This window comes from Leptidea sinapis, chromosome 20 (genome assembly GCF_905404315.1).
Source record: "Leptidea sinapis chromosome 20, ilLepSina1.1, whole genome shotgun sequence".
Classification (NCBI taxonomy): domain Eukaryota; kingdom Metazoa; phylum Arthropoda; class Insecta; order Lepidoptera; family Pieridae; genus Leptidea; species Leptidea sinapis.
Window position 1 is genome coordinate 7,972,625 of NC_066284.1, and position 20,710 is coordinate 7,993,334.

The 20,710-nt window shown below is 36.3% G+C and overlaps 1 protein-coding gene across 3 annotated transcripts in view; it reads right to left on the reverse strand.

Annotated features, from left to right (window-relative positions):
- Positions 1-481: 481 nt before the first annotated feature.
- Positions 482-20,710, reverse strand: part of LOC126970120 (uncharacterized) — a 94,986-nt gene continuing 74,757 nt past the window's right edge. For all 3 annotated transcript variants that reach the window (XM_050815847.1, XM_050815848.1, XM_050815845.1), the window contains 20 exons: positions 20,573-20,704; positions 20,270-20,440; positions 19,720-19,862; positions 18,940-19,068; positions 17,883-17,934; positions 16,284-16,321; positions 15,344-15,446; positions 14,233-14,342; positions 13,793-13,917; positions 13,106-13,251; positions 12,398-12,466; positions 11,355-11,466; positions 9,066-9,144; positions 7,897-8,035; positions 6,259-6,345; positions 5,532-5,652; positions 4,502-4,614; positions 4,268-4,358; positions 2,986-3,050; positions 482-1,859 (listed from right to left, as the gene is read on the reverse strand). In XM_050815847.1, coding sequence (XP_050671804.1) covers positions 1,764-1,859; positions 2,986-3,050; positions 4,268-4,358; positions 4,502-4,614; positions 5,532-5,652; positions 6,259-6,345; positions 7,897-8,035; positions 9,066-9,144; positions 11,355-11,466; positions 12,398-12,466; positions 13,106-13,251; positions 13,793-13,917; positions 14,233-14,342; positions 15,344-15,446; positions 16,284-16,321; positions 17,883-17,934; positions 18,940-19,068; positions 19,720-19,862; positions 20,270-20,440; positions 20,573-20,704 — 2,121 coding nt within the window. In that variant the 3' untranslated portion in view covers positions 482-1,763. The remainder of the gene's footprint in view (positions 1,860-2,985; positions 3,051-4,267; positions 4,359-4,501; positions 4,615-5,531; positions 5,653-6,258; positions 6,346-7,896; positions 8,036-9,065; positions 9,145-11,354; positions 11,467-12,397; positions 12,467-13,105; positions 13,252-13,792; positions 13,918-14,232; positions 14,343-15,343; positions 15,447-16,283; positions 16,322-17,882; positions 17,935-18,939; positions 19,069-19,719; positions 19,863-20,269; positions 20,441-20,572; positions 20,705-20,710) is intronic.

The following is a 20,710-nucleotide window of genomic DNA, read 5'->3' on the forward strand; positions in this document are numbered from 1 at the left end:
ACGGCGCCTATTTCTACCGTGAAGCAGTAATGTGTAAGCATTACTGTGTTTCGGTCCGAAGGGCGCCGTAGCTAGTGAAATTACTGGGCAAATGAGATTTGACATCTTATGTCTCAAGGTGACGAGCGCAATTTTAGTGCCGCTCAGAACTTTTTGATTTTTTGAGAATCCTGAGCGGCACTGCATTGTAATGGGCATGGCGTATCAATTACCATCAGCTGAACGTCCTGCTCGTCTCGTCCCTTATTATCATAAAAAAAAAGAAGCAATCATACAGACACCATATTCATCATATGTTTGTACCCATCGGGATTCGAACCCAAGACCTGTAGCTCGTTGATAGGGTTACTCGCACATTACTGCTTCAAGAAGAAAAGCCACCGTTGTGGAAGCCAACAAGCCTCCCACAACTTATTATTATTACAATGAATAAGTCATAATAATTGTCGCTATTTACACACCTTTAAAAAAAACCACAAGCTATTCGAAAAAATAATTTAATCTAGATACAATTAATACAGAAACATGAATAATAAAATAAAAAATACATATTATTTGATCTTGAACAATCTATTTGATAATTGTTTTAATATTGTAGGTATGATAGACATACAATATAATAGAATAACAAAGCGAGCTAGAGAGAAGAATACCTCTAACAAATATACAAAAGAATAGAATATACATATAGTTATATCTAATATATAAAATTCTCATGTCGTGGTGTTTGTTAGTTAAACTCCTTCGAAACGGCATGAGAATTCATGTAATTTTGAGTGCATATTGGGTAGGTCTGAGAATCGAACAACACCTATTTTTCATCCCCTTAAATGTTAAGGGTGGTCCACGGCAATTTTTATTTTTTTGTCATTTTTTTAAATTTGTTTGATTATGAGTCAGCATTAAAAAATACATACAACTTCAAATTTTCACCCATCTACGATCAACAGTTACTTTTGTATCGCGATTTTAATATCGGCAATACAACGTTTGCTGGGTCAGCTAGTATTAATATATATATAATAGGATAATAAAAAAAAACATAGAAAAGGTAAGTAAGCGAATCTATTGTTACTGTAATCGGTTTTAATTGACAAGTTGTAAGCAGTCAGCCACGTTTGCAATTAGATTCTTAGTAATTTCATTATTATAACACTAGCTAACGCACCATTGACAAATCAGGCTGTCAAGTTGTCAATACACTAGTATATTATTAGTCCACAAATAAAATTTGAAAAACAAAATTTTATGAACGATGCGGGATTCGAACCCACGACCTCCGCCGTTCCGTGCCGGTGCTCTAACCAACTGAGCCAACCGTTCGAGTACCGCCTCGTTATAAAATTCTGTTTGCTTTGTTCAACTCTCAGGTTGTGGCTTCATCTACAGGATCTACTTTACAGTTGATAACCTACTCAACCCCAATATTGTTTAGATTTACAAGAGCGACATCTCAAGTCAATTTCTCAAAAATTTGGGGTGATCAGGTTATCAACTGTACCTAAAGTAGATCCTGTAGATGAAGCCACAACCTGAGAGTTGAACAAAGCAAACAGAATTTTATAACGAGGTGGTACTCGAACGGTTGGCTCAGTTGGTTAGAGCACCGGCACGGAACGCCGCAGGTCGTGGGTTCGAATCCCGTATCGTTCATAAAATTTTGTTTTTTTAATTTTATTTGTGTATTAATCCTAGAAGTGAGGGTTATCACTTTAAAAACATAACATATTGTATTATTAGTCTATGTTAAGTACAATATAAACTCAGTAGAGGTATCTTCGCACCCATTTGATTCGCCTTCCTCGTTGAGACATGATCTTCACGGATGCACTTTCGGAATTCTTCACCACTTCTTGTATCTATAAAGTAAATTAATTGTCTGTCATCAAGAGATTGAGATTCACTTAACTGTAGGTGATTACTTGTATCCAGTATATTCACAAACTATACTACGAAAAATGGTCCCAACTACAACCCAAAGAAAAGTGTGTCTGTTCGACACTTCATGGTAGGTGATCACCTGATCATCATATTATTATAAAACACAATTGATCAAATTTTTATGGTTGGTACCTAGAAGATTCATCAACTCACAGTGAAAAGTGCAGCCAAGCGCTATGTATTTGTCAAAGTCAAATAATTTTTATTAAATAGGCTTAAACTAAGTGCTATTGAACTATCATTACAAAGAATATTTAATTAAATCACTGAATCTTTCATATCTTCGGAAAAAGTAGAGCTCGTGAGAAGAATATACAAGAAACTCTATGGCCATAATTTTAAATCAAATGTTTAGATTATTTTACAATAGCTGTAAATAAATATAACAAATTTGTTTGAAATTTCAAATTCAAATAATAGTATTCAAAAAAGGGTATGATATTAGATACTTATTGAAAGTCAATAACTAACACCCATTTGAAAAAGTATGTCTCAGACCTGAGAAGAACGAGCGCAAGAAACTCAGCGGGCTTCTATATTTAAATAAAAATATGGTTAAAAACCATTCCTAATCTGTACTATCATTAAGAAAGTCATTTATATTATGTAGTAACCTTTAGGATAGGATATGAAATTATAAAAAAAAATGAGCTGCTACTCCAGGACTCAATAATGTTGGGGCTACTGAAAACCAGTGCTACATTGGCGCCACGCCATTGCAGCTTATTACTGAGTTAGCTCCATTTGGCGAATTTCACTGTCGCCGAGTACCTACTTTTTCGTTTTTAGTAATAAATTGTATTATTTAATTGGTTTCATTAGTTATTTCTAAGATTTTATTACTAATTCTGGTTTGTTATTTAATAATTGTGTGGTGGTGGTTTGTTATCAATAAATTTTTATTCTATTCTAAATTATCCTAAAAATTTGGATTTTGAAATTTTTGAATTTGTAATAATATGCTGTAGAAATTACGAAGTACATAAAAAACTTAAGTTTAGCTTTGATTCAAGCAAACCCACAGCATGTAATATCTTAACTTACACTAATCATTAAATTCTGTGCATTGGCAACGAGAGTTGTCATCGCTTCTTTATCTTCTTCTCTTCCTGGAATTACAAAGATACAAATATATTATGGCTGTTTGGTTAAGAAAATTTATTGAAGTAGGCGTTAGAGCAATTAGAAATAATAAAACACAAAAATAACATGTTTACATTGTTGAATGAACAAACAAATTTGGTCCCTTCACCATTGTTACGTATCTCTTCCGGGGATAATACGTCAAAATAGCCGACCAATCACAGCAAGCGTCATTTCATGGGACGTGGGTTATACCCAATGACGAAGAGAGGTTTCCGGCTCATTTAATTCCGTCTCGTGCTAGAGTTTGGCGACTCAATATGTCCTGAGGATACCTCGTGTAGAGGCGATACACGTGTCGAATTGTATAAAGACAAATATTGGCGGAATTAACACTTAAGAAAACATTTGGATGTTTGCTTAAGACTAAGTCATTTATTTATTTATCAAGAAATAGAGATGAAGATATGTATTTATTTATCATAGCGAGTGTCAATAACACATAGCAAAAACACTAAACTCCGTGAGGCTACATCAGTTCGTAAAGGGGCTTTGATATTGGAAGAAGAACTTATAAGAAAGTCCCAGCCCATCTTTTACATCATATAAAATTCTTAGCCTACTTAATATTATAATATACAATTTTAGGTGGCCTGCGCAGATCCAGACAAAAACCATGCATCTTTATCCTGTATAGTGTATACTTGTATAATCTGCTATACTATAGTAACTCTTCTTTATCGTAATATATATTACTGACAGCATAAAATCATAGAGAGAGTATAGATGGAAGTGTAGGGAAAGATAAGCTAGCTGTGCATTCAACGACAAGTTGAAACATGTTTCTACTGATGAGAACAGTTTCAATTATTATGATTTTTTTTATATAAGAGGGGCAAACGGCAAAAGACTTAGGTGTTGGGAAGTGGTGAGGACACCGCCCATGGACTTCCACAACACCAGGGGTCATGAGATGCGTTGTTGACCTATAAGGTGGGAGTATGCTCTAAACTAGAAGATCCCTGAGTCGTGTCGATCCGGGAAAACGACAGCCGGTATTTGAGTCCACAGAGCGTCTGTGCGAGGGAAGAATTTCCTCGCGTGGTATTCCAGACGAAAACATGATGCGGATCATGTAAATATGGAAACAGGGATGCTTTACTTTTGGGCCGATTATAATATTATGCATAATAGTTTCTTTCATAGTTTGTATGTTATAGAAAGGAAATAAAGCAATACAAACCCATGTGCCCCAAAGAGGAACCCTTCACTGTGGTCAGCATCTTGAGCTGACCGCTCACCGTCGGTACCCGGTCACATACTTGCAGCAGGCTCTGTGGATATTAATTATTATTTTAATATATGTTGACAATCACGTTGGTAATCTGAATCTGATGAAATTTAACTCAGGTCAAACTCGCGAAAATAGGCCACAAAATATCTTGTACGAGGGGTTAAATTATATTAGAGAGCTCACATTTCTTATGCGCAGGTCGGAGCACTCGAGTGCCAGCTTGGTGGCGAGGGCAGCCACCTCGCGCGACTTGGCCACGATTGCCTTCGACGTGGCGATCAGTTCCACTTTATTATCTGAAACGAATGTAAACTTAGTTATGATCTACATCTTTGTGCCATTTAGTGTCCTGACATTTGGTACGTGGGTGCGGAAATTGTACAAGAGATCTACAAGTCTCCAGGAAGCCTAAAAAAATTGGCCCTAAAGAGCTACTAGAAATCCATGCGCTGATATTTCAGCCAATGTCTCAGCCCAGCCACCCCACGTTGAAATGCTGCGTATATTTTTAGTAAGTTAGTACACTTCAACGGAGAAATAGTTTTTTGCTACTTTTTATTACGTTATGTTTTGTTTACCATAGTTTTGTTGAAATAAAAAGATAGACTCTTTGAGGGTTTGAATTTGTGAGTTCCGAAGAGTAATTAGATCGTTTCCTCTGTAACTTCCAACGTAACCATTATAATATGCTGCTGATTTAAATTCGTCCTCACGTTCTGCTTGAGTGGTGTACCGCGTGCCTCCATAAAGCCTCTCAACTTTTTCTCCACGTCCAAGCAGTATTTCAATTATAGTTGAGTCATAATCTTGTTATCAAACTAGAATGAACTTCTTACGCACTATTTCCAGATATATTTGACGTTAAACAATACTCCTGTGATTCATCTGGTATTTTAATGGAATTCGATTTTCTAGATTTATGTTTCCTACTTAATCTGGTTTGTAATTATTAAAGTAAGATGAGATTGATCTTCTAGGTCAATTTTTGAGACATTAGCAGTTTCCGCTATGTGTCCGTGCAATTTTAAAATGTTTAGCAATAAAAATTCCGTCAGTTTACACTTTAGTGGTTAAGTGATACAGTTTGCAAGAATGCCCCACACAACCAATTTATGTCACCCGAACTGATCTCATCTCTAACAGACCTCTTATTTGGCAATGGTTTCCAAGTACCAGCAGGTGCGTTCGTCTAATATTATAAGGTTGAACCTACCATTGTCCATGTGTCGCGATAGTTGAGCCATGAGGACAGCGACCCGCTTGGCCGCGGCCACCACGTCGTTGTCGCGGGCGGACCAGTCGCGTACGGCGGCGTGCAGTCCGTGTGCTGCGGCCTTTATACACACAACGGGCGATACTCAATAGAAATTCATATTTATAATTATTAAAATAAATTTCGTTTATTTCAAATATTACATATACATTTTTAGTGGTTGAGACTTCCCAGTAAGTTGTCTTAGGACACTTGTATAATATCTCGCAATTCCTTAGCGGAAACATAATATTTGATTTTACAATTGACAATTTTTTTAGGCCTAAGTACCCACAAAACAATACCCTAAAATCATGATAATGTTCTACAATTTTATTTATTGGTTAATAAAATATAATACATAAGAACTTTAAGAGACCGTCACTGTCAGTAAGAATAATTTAAGTAGTAAATGAATTATTTAACGCATTAAATAATAAAGATATACCTTCTAATATATAATACTAAAAGAATACAATACATATACATTCTAGCTATTTGCACTTCTTCTCCAAGCCAAATACGCTGAGGCAGCGATACGTAATTGTGAAATTAATGCATTCGGTGATAATCCTGTATAGTTAGCCTATAGTCTGCGTGCGTGCGCGTGTGATTATATGTGTGTGTGAAATGTGAGAGCCACTTTCACATTTGCCTCTCTAAAGTAATACAAAAATAAGTTACTTACGTATATGGGCTGGTCCGGCTGCGGCTCTTGGTGGAAGATGTTCTCACCACCCAATACTGATTCCACCTCTCCAGTCTTACGTATAATCTGTCAATAAATTTGTAAATAATTCAAAAATTAAAAAAAAAAGGATTCAGCCACAGCCGACCATTTCCCTTTGAACAATTCTATACACGGAAAAAATTCTTGCTAGGAAGGTGCTAGTAGGAATTGCATACAATTCCTGACACTAGATATAACAGTCAAATACCAAGTTATGACCTGAGAAGACATAGAACATGGCTAAAATACAAATCTGAAGTGGCAGTCGGCAGGACACATAGTGCGACGGAGAGATGGCCGTTGGGACAGTAGAGTCCTCTACCTCGAATGGCGACCACCTACCGGAAGACACCGTGTTGGTAGGCCCTCCGCAAGATGGACCGACGGTCTGATCAAGATCGCCGGAATACGTTGGATGAGGGCAGCGAAGGAGGGGAACGAATTCTTTGGGGGAGACCTTTGTCCAGCAGTGGACGTCTTTCGGCTGATGATGACGAAAACACAAAGGTAGACCATTGCACAACGTTATTTACCATTTTACTACTAAATCAAGCAATATTTGAAGACTTGTAGTGTAGCTACTGAAAACTTTACGAGAAAATATTTTCGATTTCAATATATTGTTCTATTTTTTCCGGCACGTCGGTGAATTTCGTTTTGTACGGAGAACAGTGTTTCATATTATAAATCTTCTTCTCGATCCTAAAATGGCTAGTTTTTCTCTAACAGATTTGGTCAGCGCCCATGTATCGCTACCGTAAGGTAAATATGGAAAAGTACATAAAAGGCATTTATTTTCTCAAAATTGATTCCTTTTGAATTATTTTTGATGTCATTTCTAATAACTACTAGATACTACTTTGGATCAAATGGCGCTCTGAGAGAGAAGAAGCGACGCAAGAAACTCTCCCAGTATTCTTTTTTTGCGCTCTTTTCAAAAAAATATACAATATTGTACAGTCATTTCTATCGCTATAAAATAATCATAATCTAGTCCCAGGCTGTCCGATCATTTAGATATTCAGCAGTGGATTTATGACAGAGCCATTTTTTTATAAAACATTTCAATTCATTTATAGATAATGCCTGAACAGTGGCTGGGACTTTATTATACAACTGTATACATTTACCTTTAAAGCTATTATGTATCTTATGAAGCCTACTAGAATTAGTTACAAGAAATCCCTTATTTCTAGTGTTATAATATTATATGGTTTTGTGCCTCAAAGGTTTTCCTTTTCAATACCATGCTTAATGCTGATTCATTCTTGTAGAAACAATATTTTCTCCATCCCATGGCCATCTTCGTCTTAATTTCTTTTGAGCTTTGGTCATTGGTTAAAATAATTCTCCCGAGGTATATAGTGAGGGTGATCACTTGATATATCTAATAACAAATTGATTAGATTTGAAAGAGCGACATCTCAATTCAATTTTCTAATATGCAAATATTGGGGTTGAGCAGGTTATCAACTGTAAAGTAGATCCTACTACTACTACTAATAAATGAGCAGTCGAGTAAAAGGATAAACACTATTACAAAAGTCTTCCTGAATAAAAACGTTATAAGTTCTAATAAATTTAAACACAAGGTACCTCTAAAGTGATATCATTCCGCGGGGCGTGGCTCGCTGATTCAATACAAGCTTTGATGTTATTGAGAGTGTTACGAAGTTCCGCGTCCTTCTGGAAGTTAGCACTGGACATGCCAGCCTGCACCACACGGCTTCCCAGTCTAACAACACAAATAGTTAAGTAAGTAAGTATATTCATATCGACAAATGTGTCCAAAAAATCCTACGATATCCAAATACAATATCTTACTGATACAAACACTAAGCAAAATAAGTCATTAAAATTTAATATAATAATGTAAATTAAATTTATATATTGAATCCCAAAAGTGAGGGATATAACTTAAAAATATCAAACTGTTTAGATTTGAAAGAGCGACATCTCAATTCAATTTCCTAATATGCAAATATTGGGTTTGAGCAGGTTATCAACTGTAAAGTAGATCCTGCAGTTGGAGCTACAAATTGATAGTTGAACAAGACATACTAAAACTTCGGCCGATGCGTCACTCGGAAGGTTGGCTCAGTTGGTGAGAGGGCTCGGACAGAACCCATGAGGTGCGGGTTCGAGTCCCGCATCGTCCATGAACTTTGGTACAAATGAAATCACTTAAAATATCAAGCTGTTTATATTGATTTAATTATAGTTATGTAGCCTACACCAATTTTTATACAATGTTAGAACAACGAACATAAGAAAGGCAGCGGGTTCTTTTCAACAATTGCAGACTAATTAAATAATTATTCCATGCGACAGGTAGCAAACGCCCAATCGGAATGCCTGAGGCCCGGTTTCCAGCAAAGCGGAGAAGAGAGGAGATGCGTTTTGATAACCAATCAGATTTTGTTATTTCCACATCTCTTCTCCGCTTAGCTTCGGTGGAAATGGATCAAGCGGAGAGTAGAAGAGATGTCTCATTTAACTTTGATTTTGTGCCGCGTCGAGTAATCAAGCGGTGCAGTGGAGCGCAGATGCGTGCAATTTCTTTCTCTCTCGCTCGGCCTAAGGCGTGAATCGATTGTAAAGTGATATAACCATAGTAAAACATCAATTCTCTTGAACTTCGCAATACAATATTTATTTTGTTTATTTTCTGAGGACCAATAATTGGAAAAGCATGTGCTTCATCCAACAAAAGATTAACTTAAATCAAATATCACAAAACTGTCTTATTCACAAATGAAACTCACTTCATGATAGCCCGCGAGACATGCGTTGCTTGTTGTGGGTCGTTCTGTGCAGCTTCTTTGATTCGAGCCATTGTTTCACCTGGAAATTATTAAATTATTGCAAGAGGAGCAGCTTCTATTCCCTACATAGTTGCAATTCTCAATGGTATACCCTAATGTCTTGAACAATTCGCTCAATTTAATAATTTAGCACCTGATCAACGGCAACCTCAGCGCCTAACTGCAGAAGGGATGCTTTCCAAAACGAACACGACAATAAACAACAATTATTTAACAATTTTCGCCAAAATTCATTCCTTTCTAGAGCAAGCATGCGATATAAACAATATCATGTTACTCTAGAAAAGACTTGTTAACGTATTAAGTTTTGTATATCTCATAGCGATTTCGAGTTGCTTTCGAACAACTTACCAGTGGAAGGCTCCTTTGCTCCTGTGCAAAGGTGCCGGCTAGATTATGGGTACCTATTTATTACAACGGTACCTATTTCAACCATGAATCGTCAATTTGTTATTTAGTGCTGTAAGTTCATTTGTGTATTGTATTTTCCTAGCACTTCTAAATTATGTAAGGTTTAATCGCAAAGTAGGGATAGAAATATACGAAAGAACATTAGTATACTTTCTTTATGTTCTTACTATTTGTTCTCGCGCGAATGAGTTCTTAGGGGCCTACATGAAAATATAACATTTAGACATATTATTATTATTCTTAACAGTCGTTCCTTCATTGCTGAGGATCGTGACTCCGCTTAAGTTCGTCTACAGCTTTCCTCCATCTGCTTCGGTATGTCGCATGGTGGAGTGCGATGCTGATGGGTTGTTTAGTCTGCTCGGATATTTGGTCAGACCAGCGTCGTGGGCTCCGGCCTGTTGGTCTCTTCCCCTCAATTTTCCCGGTGACCATCAAACGTTCAAGGCTATCAGCACCGCATCGTGCAATGTGGCCAAAGTATCTCATGATCCGCTGCAGACATGTAGTGGATAGACGTGGACTGCTCCCTATTTTAAGATGTTTAAGGATCGAGGCGTTAGTGCGGTAAGCCGTCCATGGTATCCTTAGCATGCGGCGCCAGCACCACATCTTTATTATAATGGGAATTCTCTCAATTATTATTATAATGGGAATTAAATTCCTTTGTCTTCGCTTCGCCAGATTATTTGGACATTTTATGTTGTCCCTATTATCCATTATGTTTTATTTTTGTTTATTTATTCTTATAAAAGCTTAGAGCTGTGAGCACAATTTAAATGGGCGATCCAAAATATCATATAAAATTAAACTCATAAAAACTTAATTGCAAGACATTCACATAGAAATATATGCCTGGAAATATGTGCCTATACGTGCGCTTTTCTCGAAGACTTTTAAGAGATAGTTTAGATATTTTTGATTTCAAGTTCGTTTCGGTAATCAGCGTGTGCGGCGTGCATTTCATCTATACGTATTACTAATGCGTGTAATTCAATAGAATGCAAAAAAAAACAGTTCTACTATACCTGTCTATACTCTATGTGTTCTGGATAATCTCCGAAACATAGGACCCCCGCTCCGATCCTCGGCCGGCAAGGAACAAAATGTATTTGCCATTTTCGAATTAAAACGTAGTTTTTTTGATGCTTGGATATTCGATATAGATAGATAATTTATACGTCTATGAGGTTAGCAACCCTCTTGTGATTCCTCTAATATTGTTACAAGAAAGTTGACCCGTATGTATGCTCGTCTGTATACATCTATAAATATATATATATATGAAAATGGTCTTTGTTTGAGGCTCAATCACGCCTAAGCCACTGATCGTATTGACATGAAACTACCATCATTCGATGAGATATTTATCCTAGATGGTTTACGCCTACTTATTTTTTTTATTGTATTTGTAATAAGATGCATAAAGTTTAATTTTTTTCTTTTTAAAATTCGCCCAGCGAAGCGGGAGGGAACGGCTAGTCTTCCATAAAAAAAGATTGTCACATAGCTCTTATTCTATATAATGACATGCACATCTCTCAGATACTCTAAAGCTGAGATCTATAGAACGTACTGAGACTTTGCTCAGACTTAACTTACGCAAAACTTAGCTGAGTGTAGGCTTAATATATTATAGCTATAGCTTAATCTTTAATTTCGTTTTTATAGTCATTTGACAGCTGAAATCAAGCTGAGCTTAAGACAAGACAGCTCAATGGAAAAGTCAAGTTCGCGTTTTATAACACTCAGCAAAGTTTTTCGAAAGCAAAGTCTTAGATTATCTAAGTACGCTCTATAGATATGACCCTAAGTTACCAGCAGTCTGCGCAAACTCCATGGGATCCACGGCTCGGTCGCACAGCTCACGAACCCTCCCCAATGATGCTGCGTACTCCATCACCAGCTTCCTGTACTCTTCAATAGCGTCCTATAAGCAACGCGAAGTAAATTTATTCCAAATTTAAGACTTCTTGTTTCTATCTAACCTTTGTCACTACGTTTTATTAATTACATGTCAGGGAGAAGTAACTTTAAACTTGTGAGTAACTTTACACTGCGTTTATTAATAAGATAGCATGTGCTTACCTGTAAAATAAAGTTTACACAAAAGTAAGTACCTAAGTTCTACATGACATCATAAGTTATTTCTTTGAAAAAAGTCCTTTTAATTTTATATAGAATCTTACCAATGTCGATTACAGAGATGGGACGTAGTTCAGATAATAAATATACCTTTTGCCACACCTAACGTACTTCAGATAAAATATATTATTGAGGTTAAAGTATGGAGTGAATGAGTGAAGAAAGGATGACTTATCAAATATATAAGGTATGTGTGTGTGGGTAAGTCGGTCGCGGGAGACTTCGCAGGATATTCGTCGACCAAATTGGGGACGTGTTGAAAAAAGGTACCTAAGGTTTATTTATTTATTTAGAAATACCAACATTTGTTTAGATTGATGTGTTATATATTTATAATACAGACTAAATATAATGTACTTAATGTAACAAACAATTACAGGTATCTACCACATGCTTTAGTAAATATTAGTTTAAGAGGAAAAAAAACATTAAATAAAGATTCGAAGCACCCGCAACCGTGTATGAAAATAGTAATGAATGTAGAGGACGCGCGTGAGGTTTGTTAAGTAAGTTGCATTCTGTTGTCTCTGCCTACCCCGACGGCAAAAAGTATGTAAGTGTGTGTGTGTGTGTGTGTGTGTGTGTGTGTGTGTGTGTGCGTGTGCGTGTAAAGTATGGAGTTGCCGTTTACCGTTGCCGGTGTCATAAGAACGGCGACATAGAATAGGTGAAAAATTCACTCTCGAACAGAAGCTCGCCATGTTGACGTCAGTTACCTGGTCATCCGGCGCCTGGACGATACTCCTGTGAGCCGCTCGCACCAGGTTGGGCGCCAGCAGCTCAGTCTGAACACCAGATATGACCGTACTTTATACACATACATACTAGATGATTTATAGATGTTTTATAAGATATCGCCCATTGTGTGATCAAATTATTAATCAGGGCGCATTAAATATAATGCTAGTTGGCTAGCTGATGGTATATTAATTATTATTGTCATAAAAAAACCTAATAAAGAGTGAACGTAGTACATTATTTTTTTTAATAAATCTTGAAAAAACATAAAATTAATGTATTACTTATTTTTAAGGTGGTGCAACAGAAGAGATTGAGAAGTTCCACTTGGTACAAGCTCGTTGGTGTAAATTTGAGAAAATAAATGCCTTTTGCATTTATTCTAAAAATAACCAAGTTTAGGCAACTATGACCACTATTATATTAACTTCAGAATGAGTTTTTCAGATTACTTAGCCCGAAAGTATGTACAGTGATATATTTTCATTAAATAATAATTTACTAAACAATTACATTTCTTTGCAAGAATTGATTCTTATTAATAGCAAAACTCGTTAAGTAAGTAAATATACATTATAAATGATTCAATACGCTAGTTTTTAAGACATTTCTTTCACAGGATGGAATGATATGAAACGACATGATCGCTTGGGAAAGACTAATATAAAGTAGGTATATTGTGAGACCTGGTGGCTGGACACCAGGATCTGGTCGCGCATGGGGTTGGTGCTGGTGGCAGACACGAAGCGCGCTGTACTCGACACTCGACTCAGCTGCGCCAGAAGATCTGCTATCTTCTTGTCCAGGAGGTAGGCGCGAGTTTTTTCATCTTCTACAAAAGAAAAACTGCTTAATTCCATCATCATCATCATCAGCCGGAACACGTCCACTGCTGGAGAAAGGCCTCCCCAAAAGATTTCCACGACGATCGGCCCTGTGCTGCCCTTATCCAACGTATTCCGGCGATCTTGACCAGATCATCAGACCATGTTGTAGGGGGCCTACCAACACTGCGTCTTCCGGTACCTGGTCACCATTCGAGGACTTTACTGCCCCAACGGCTAACTATGTGCCCTGCCCACTGCCACTTCAGTTTCGCAATCATTCGGCCTGTGTCGGTGATTTTGGTTCTCCTATGGATCTCCTCATTTCTGAATCTATCTCGCAGGGAAAATTCGCGCATTAGTCCATGGGCCTAACAAAAACATACCGATTTCAGATTATTAAGTGTTGATATTAAGAAAATAAAAAAGTTTACCAATAAACTGCCTGTATGATATACACAATACACGTGTTTTTATCCACAGTATTTTATTTAAATTTAAATTTTAATATGACTGTGATCGATGTGATTATTACTGTGATTTACTTACTGGTTTCAGTTCTAAGAACGTCTACATCTTGCATTGGCTGTTCTTCTAAGAAATCTTCAATGACCCGCGTAACCACACCTCGTTCTAACATTTTCTTTAAATCCTTCAGCCGATCTTGCAGAAGGCTGTAATAATGAATAATTTTAATACAAATTATCATGATCCAAATTATTGAACACTATATACGTACTTCATCATCCATTTATAAAACATCCATGACTCGGAAACAAACATCCATAAACAGCTTTTATTCAAGAAAGAAGAGATCTAACTTGCGTACCTACGAAACTCCTGATATTATAAGACCACCCCATTAACCATAATATTGTGGAACCAAAACATCGGTACCTACACACATTCATGCAAAACACATGACAGTCTCACCGGTCAACGAACGTGTCAAAAAACACTAATATTTTCGGAGCAACATCTGAACTCACCTAGCCTTCTCACTGTTGTATTTTTTGGTGCAGTCCCCGAGCAGTTGTCGTGCTTCTTCTGCCACGTGTCTCAACTCCTCGCCGTCTGAACCCGATGTACTCTGGGAGATCTGCGAATTATGTTAAATGTTGAATTCATCACCAGGTTTCCCTATAGTTGTTGCAAATGGATTGCAGCATCCTCATGGGGCATACCATTCAGGATGTCGTTGACGGTTGCTGCTAAGACTCTAAGCCTGTAAAAATATTTCTTCTATATATCAATGATAACACACCGACATAGTCCAAATGATTGCGAAACTGAAGTGGCAGTGGGCAGGGCACATAGTTCGACGGACAGATGGCCGTTGGGGCAATAAAGTCCTCGAATGACCACGTACCGGAAGACGCAGTGTTGGTAGGCCCCCAACAAGACTGACCGACGATCTGGTCAAGATCACCAGAATACGTCGTGGAAATCTTTGGGGAAGGCCTTTGTCCAGCAGTGGACGTCATCCGGCTAATGATAATACCTATGATAATATAATATGATATGATACGGAGTGGGGCGGGTCCTTCCTGAAAATATGGTCGAGGGAGGTGATGGTTGGTAATGGTGATGTTTGTAAGAGCGCCGCAGCTAGTGAAATTACTTTACTAATGCGATTTAACATCTTATTTCTCAAATTGACAACTACGACAACGTAACCGCTCAGAATTTTGGCAGGCCGTATCACTTTCCATCACGTGAACATTTCGCACATACACATGAACGTTTTCCTCGTCTCGTATTTTTTTATGATAAAAAGCCATTAGTCAATGATATTCTAAATATTCAATTTACAACAACGCAATTAAAATGAATTTTGTACAAAGATAGACAAAGTTTCCAAGTCGATACGACCCCTAATAATTTCACCCAGTTCTGTTATGTTTCAAATTGGTTTCAATGCGTAACTTAGCATTGCAATGAAATTTTGTTTTTGGAGAAAGAGAAATAAATCGGGGCTTTCACTCCTAAGCATGCCTGGCGTTGCTCATTCTCTGGTGTATGATTTAATATCAACAGCACACTTATCGTCAGGTAACTAAAATCCTCAGCGCTTTCTTGTTCAGCAGTGGATATATTTACCGAGTCACTCATGTCAATGATGCTTTCAGCAGCTTCGATGGCAGCGGTTTTAACATCCTCCTTACACGCTGGTCTTCTAAGCCATTGGTTCACAAAATCTATTCTGTAATCAAAGAATATGGGCAGTTTTTTTAATGGTAGCTATGAGCTGAGTATGAGGGTTACTTGATTTATTTATTGGAAATCCAAAAACTTATACTGAAATTAATTTAGTTATTCAAATGTGAGAGAATGAGTTTACAGTACTTTTGAGTATAAATTTTACAAAGATATACACTCAAGGAATCTCACAATATGTGCATAATTATGGATTTTCGCAAAATAACACCAAATTCAATATTTTTTTTATTAATATAGTTTTTAGGCTGCGGAAGAGAATTATTCGTGAAATATATCAGCTTAGTGACTGTCATTTCAAATGAAATTTTAAAACAAAATTTTATGTACGATGCGGGACTCGAACCCGCGACTAATTGGTTGACGCATACTTAATAGTAAGTTTGTATTATCGGTTTCTTCTCTTTAAATGTGTTAGACTTCATAGAAACACAATCTGTCACTAAAAGTATGATCCCTTACTCACATATTGGATTTCACGTCAAAATGCAAAATTATATTCGCACCACGTTCATATCTGGTGTTCCATTACCGCGCACTATTTGCTTCGTACAGCCACATGGTGAAATTAACAGTCGCAGTATCTTCAGACCGATACGACATCAAGTGTGAAGCATACTCTACCTTTGAGAACTGGCAACTTTCCTCATGACCCTGGTAATGCAGATGTCGATAGGTGGCTTGTTTTAACATTCCATAAGGTGGGCTACTTGTCCGTTTAGCAATCGAATATATTTACATACTCCTCAAAGTAAGGGTCACAACCAAAACATAGGTAGGAACATTTACACTCCCGGCTTAAGAGCTACGAATAAATACTCACTGAGTTTCTAGTTTGCTTTTTATCGGAGCATCCGTATCCTGAAACAAAAAGGAATCTACTACAGTTTTCGTTAACTACAATAAAACACCAAAAAAAGTCCGTAATCTAAATTATGGTAATTTTTTTTATATACTTTACTAACAAGTTATAAATTTTTATGGATATCAAACAACTGCGTCTCTCTCAACGATATGACATCTCAGACCGCCTAAAATTCGGCTAACCAAAAAACTAGCAAAAGCGTTTGTAGTATAAATGGAACGGTATGTGATGTTATTGAAATAAATAAAAAATACTTTTCAATAGAGAGAGCTGCGTAAAAATATTCAACGTCTTAAATCCAATAATTAATCCACCATAAAGAAGGTACTTAAAGAAAAAGCGGGTAAAAGGCATAAAGGCATTTATTTTCTCAAAATTGATTCCTTTAGAATTCTTTTTGATGTCATTTCTTATACTACTAGATACTACTACCGCTTCGGAAACAAATGGCGCTCTGAGAGAGAAGAAGCGGCGCGGTAGTGATTGTAAAACCAGTGGGAGGCTTTTGCACCGGATGCTGGCTAGATTATGGGTACCACAACGGCTCCTATTTCTGCCGTGAAGCAGTAATGTGTAAGCATTACTGTGTTTCGATGTGAAGCGCGCAGTAGGTAGTGAAATTACTGGGCAAATGAGACTCGACATCTTATATCTCAAGGTGACGAGCGCAGTTGTAGTGCCGCTCAGAAATTTGGGTGTTTCAATAACCTTGGGCGGCCCTGCATTGTAAAGGGCAGGGCGTATCAATTCTCGTGTCACAATGTTCGTTCCCGTACTCCTCCGAAACGGCTTGAACGATTCTCATGAAATTTTGTGAGCATATTGAGTAGGTCTGAGAATCGGCCAACATCTATTTTTCATACCCCTAAATGTTATGGGTGGTCCACACGAATTTTTTTTTTGAAATTTTTTGACATTTTTTTTTAAATTAGTTGGATTATGAGTCAGCATTAAAAAATACATACAACTTCAAATTTTCACCCATCTACGATCAACAGTTACTTTTGTATCGCGATTTTAATATCTGCAATACAACGTTTACTGGGTCAGCTAGTACATTATATAGATATGATTCAACCTATTATGAAGCAATAAATTAATTTTCAAAAAGTGTTATAATGGGAAATTCAAATACTTGAAAAGTGACGATGTTTTGTGAAACTTTTTAGTTTGGTTTTTATTTTTCCTTTATATATTTTCTTTTATTAAATGGCAATTAAAAAAGGAATGTTAAACTTCTAAAAACTGTTATAGTTCCTGGGAAAGTCAAATACTTCAAAAGCGATTTCATTTTGTGAATCTTTTTCGTTTAGTTTTTATTTTATTCTTTTTTACATTTCTCTCTGCCCTGTTGGGCCGTGCAGTTTCACCTGTGAATATTTTTTTGAAATTAAATACTTTTTATGGTTTATGTAAAATAAATAGGCATATAATAGGGATCTCCGACTTTTTAATATCTCGGGATTAGTACGTTCCAACAAACAAGCAAACGAAAAATTTCTTCTGCCGTACGGCATATATTCAGTTTACATTGAACCGTAGTAATTTGAAACAAACCTGCTTGGCTGACTTCAAATCTTCTTTCCGGTGTAATCTGACTCCTTTGTCCCTGAAGTAACGGAAACAATATATTACATTAAAATTAGGTAGAAAAAAATCTAGAAGCTTAATAATATTGTAATACAGAGGTCCTTTCAAACTGAGTATGAGTCGGGACATCACTGCGAACTTACTGCACACACCCTGATGATGGACCTCCGAATGGTCCCAAACTAATCTTGGTTCCAACTCCGACAAACCGTGGATAAAGCCGTTTTATACAAATAAAGTTAGTAATGTCCAAATAAAATTTGAAAAACAAAATTTTATGAACGATGCGGGATTCAAACCCAATTAATTTTTTTGCTTATACACTAATAAAATGCTAATATGCAAATATTGGGGTTGAGCAGGTTATCAACTGTAAAGTAGACCCTGTAGATGAAGCCACAACCTGAGAGTTGAACAAAGCAAACAGAATTTTATAACGAGGCGGTACTCCAACGGTTGGCTCAGTTGGTTAGAGCACCGGCACGGAACGCCGGAGGTCGTGGGTTCGAATCCCGCATCGTTCATAAAATTTAGTTCTTTAAATTTTATTTGTGTATTAATCCTAGAAGTGAGGGTTATCACTTTAAAAACATAACAAATTGTTAATAATGTCTCACGACGACGAGTTTTAAAAAAATTAAACTGGCCTTGATGAATGTTAACGTCTATCTTGTAGTGTTAATATAATAATAATAATGATGGTTCAGGTACTGACAATCGAACCTGTGCAAAAATGCCCTCAGAATACCATTTGGGCTAGCACGGATTCTACGCAACAAGTACACCGCTTACGCATAGTCGCGTAAAACATTTGATTTTGGAGGCACTTAGAAGTATCCTCGATACTACTCTCGGTCGACACAGGAGGAATTAATAGATTAAAGGATCGATCAACTTTAACGCTATGTTTCTTAAGGGTACCCATAAGATTAGTTTTGTAAACACGGCAATCCTGAGAATTTATTATAAATTCGAAAATTGAATATTAAAATCTTGATGAGTATAAGAACATCTGTCTATATACCTGACACTTTGGAGTAGGGTCTCATAAGCTTTGATCACGTCACCAGCACCAAACACCACCCATGTTAGGAGCTCGTCATCTGCGGCGCCAACTCTATCGACGAGCCGGCTAGTAGTATTTATTAAATCTCTAAAAATAAAATTATTATATTGTTAATAAAAGACATAAAAGCATAAAATGCATTTAATTTCTTAAAATTGATTCCATTAGAATTTATTTTGATGTCAGTTTAAACACTACTACCGGTATGGAAACAGATGACGCTCTGAGAGAGAAGAAACAGAAATAATAGTCAAATTTTATAGAGGTGATATTTAAAAATTATAATAGCAGGAAAATTATTTGTAGATGAGTTAACATTTCTTGCAAAAGAGTGATACAATTCAATTACCATAAAAAATTAACGCGTTTGGTCTCTAGCTAGATAAAAACTGACTTGCATGCGTCGATTGAAAGTCACATTACTTAGATGCCCTGTTTTATTTTGCAGTCGGGAAAAAAAACTCAGTAGGAAAATGATTTAATTATGCGTAATACTGTTGATATGACACTATTTCACAAATGCCTTTATTTCCAATTAGTCTTATAAATATCCTATGTTCATCATCCCTGACCTAAGACTACATACTAAATTTTATCAAACTCAGATTTAAATAAAAAAAAACCCATATGGGTCGCATTTTAAAATTATTGGGAAACGTTGTAGCTGATCGTACTGAGCTAATTAATAATTAATTAATTAACGTTATGTATAAATATACAAACCAAATAACAACTTACCTGACGTTACCCATAACCTCAATAGCATCTTTGTCTTTATCGTAATCTTGGCGTACAGACGGTCGGCGTATGTGAGTGATGGTTATCTTCAGCCTATTTATTGCGTCCATCAATCTCATTGTTTTGAATATGATTTCTTTTTCCTTAAAATTTCAGTTAGTTATTAACAAAATTGTGTAGTTTTTCTAAAACACTTATAGAACTTTAAATTTTTGATATTTGCCACATCAGAGCTTAATTTAAATAAAGTAATCTTAACCTCTCCAATAATATTCAAAACAACACTACCTACTACGTGAGATCTTGCTTTTTTTACACAAGCATCCTTACGTATACACAAACAATGAACTTACACTATTAAGTCATTTCTCTGATATTTATGCCCTTTCCCAACTGGTTTCTCATATAAATCTAAATTTCTCCAAAAAGATCTTTCGATTTTGGCTCAATATTAATTAATTGGATTAGATAAAGGTTAAAAGTTTGGAATAGATAAAAGGAAAGGATTTAATATTATTTGCATTGTGTTTAAATATTCAAAACGACTTACCTCATATTTGGAACCGACGGATCGTTCCAAATCATCAAAAACTTTATGTACAGTGGCTGCAGCTGATTTTATCTTGTTATCGTCATCATCATTAACTTTCTTTGATGTTTCTTCTACCATTTCTTGTATAAGTTTGGAGTGAACTTTTAAATTTGTTGCCAAACCTTTCACCTGTTATAGATCATAATTAAAAGTATTATTTTGAAAATGAAAAATATTATTTGAAAGGTTTAATATACCATAACATCATTTGAATTTGTCATGACTTCAAATCCTATTTTGCTAAAAAATATTATTTTTTACCTCGTCACTAAGACTGCTGGTACAAATAATTTTGGAGCAAACTTCATTCATGTTGTCCAGAGTTCTGCAGAATCGTTTTGTATCAGGAAGACCACGTTCAGCAACATCGAGATCATCTTTACAAAGCGATAACTGAAA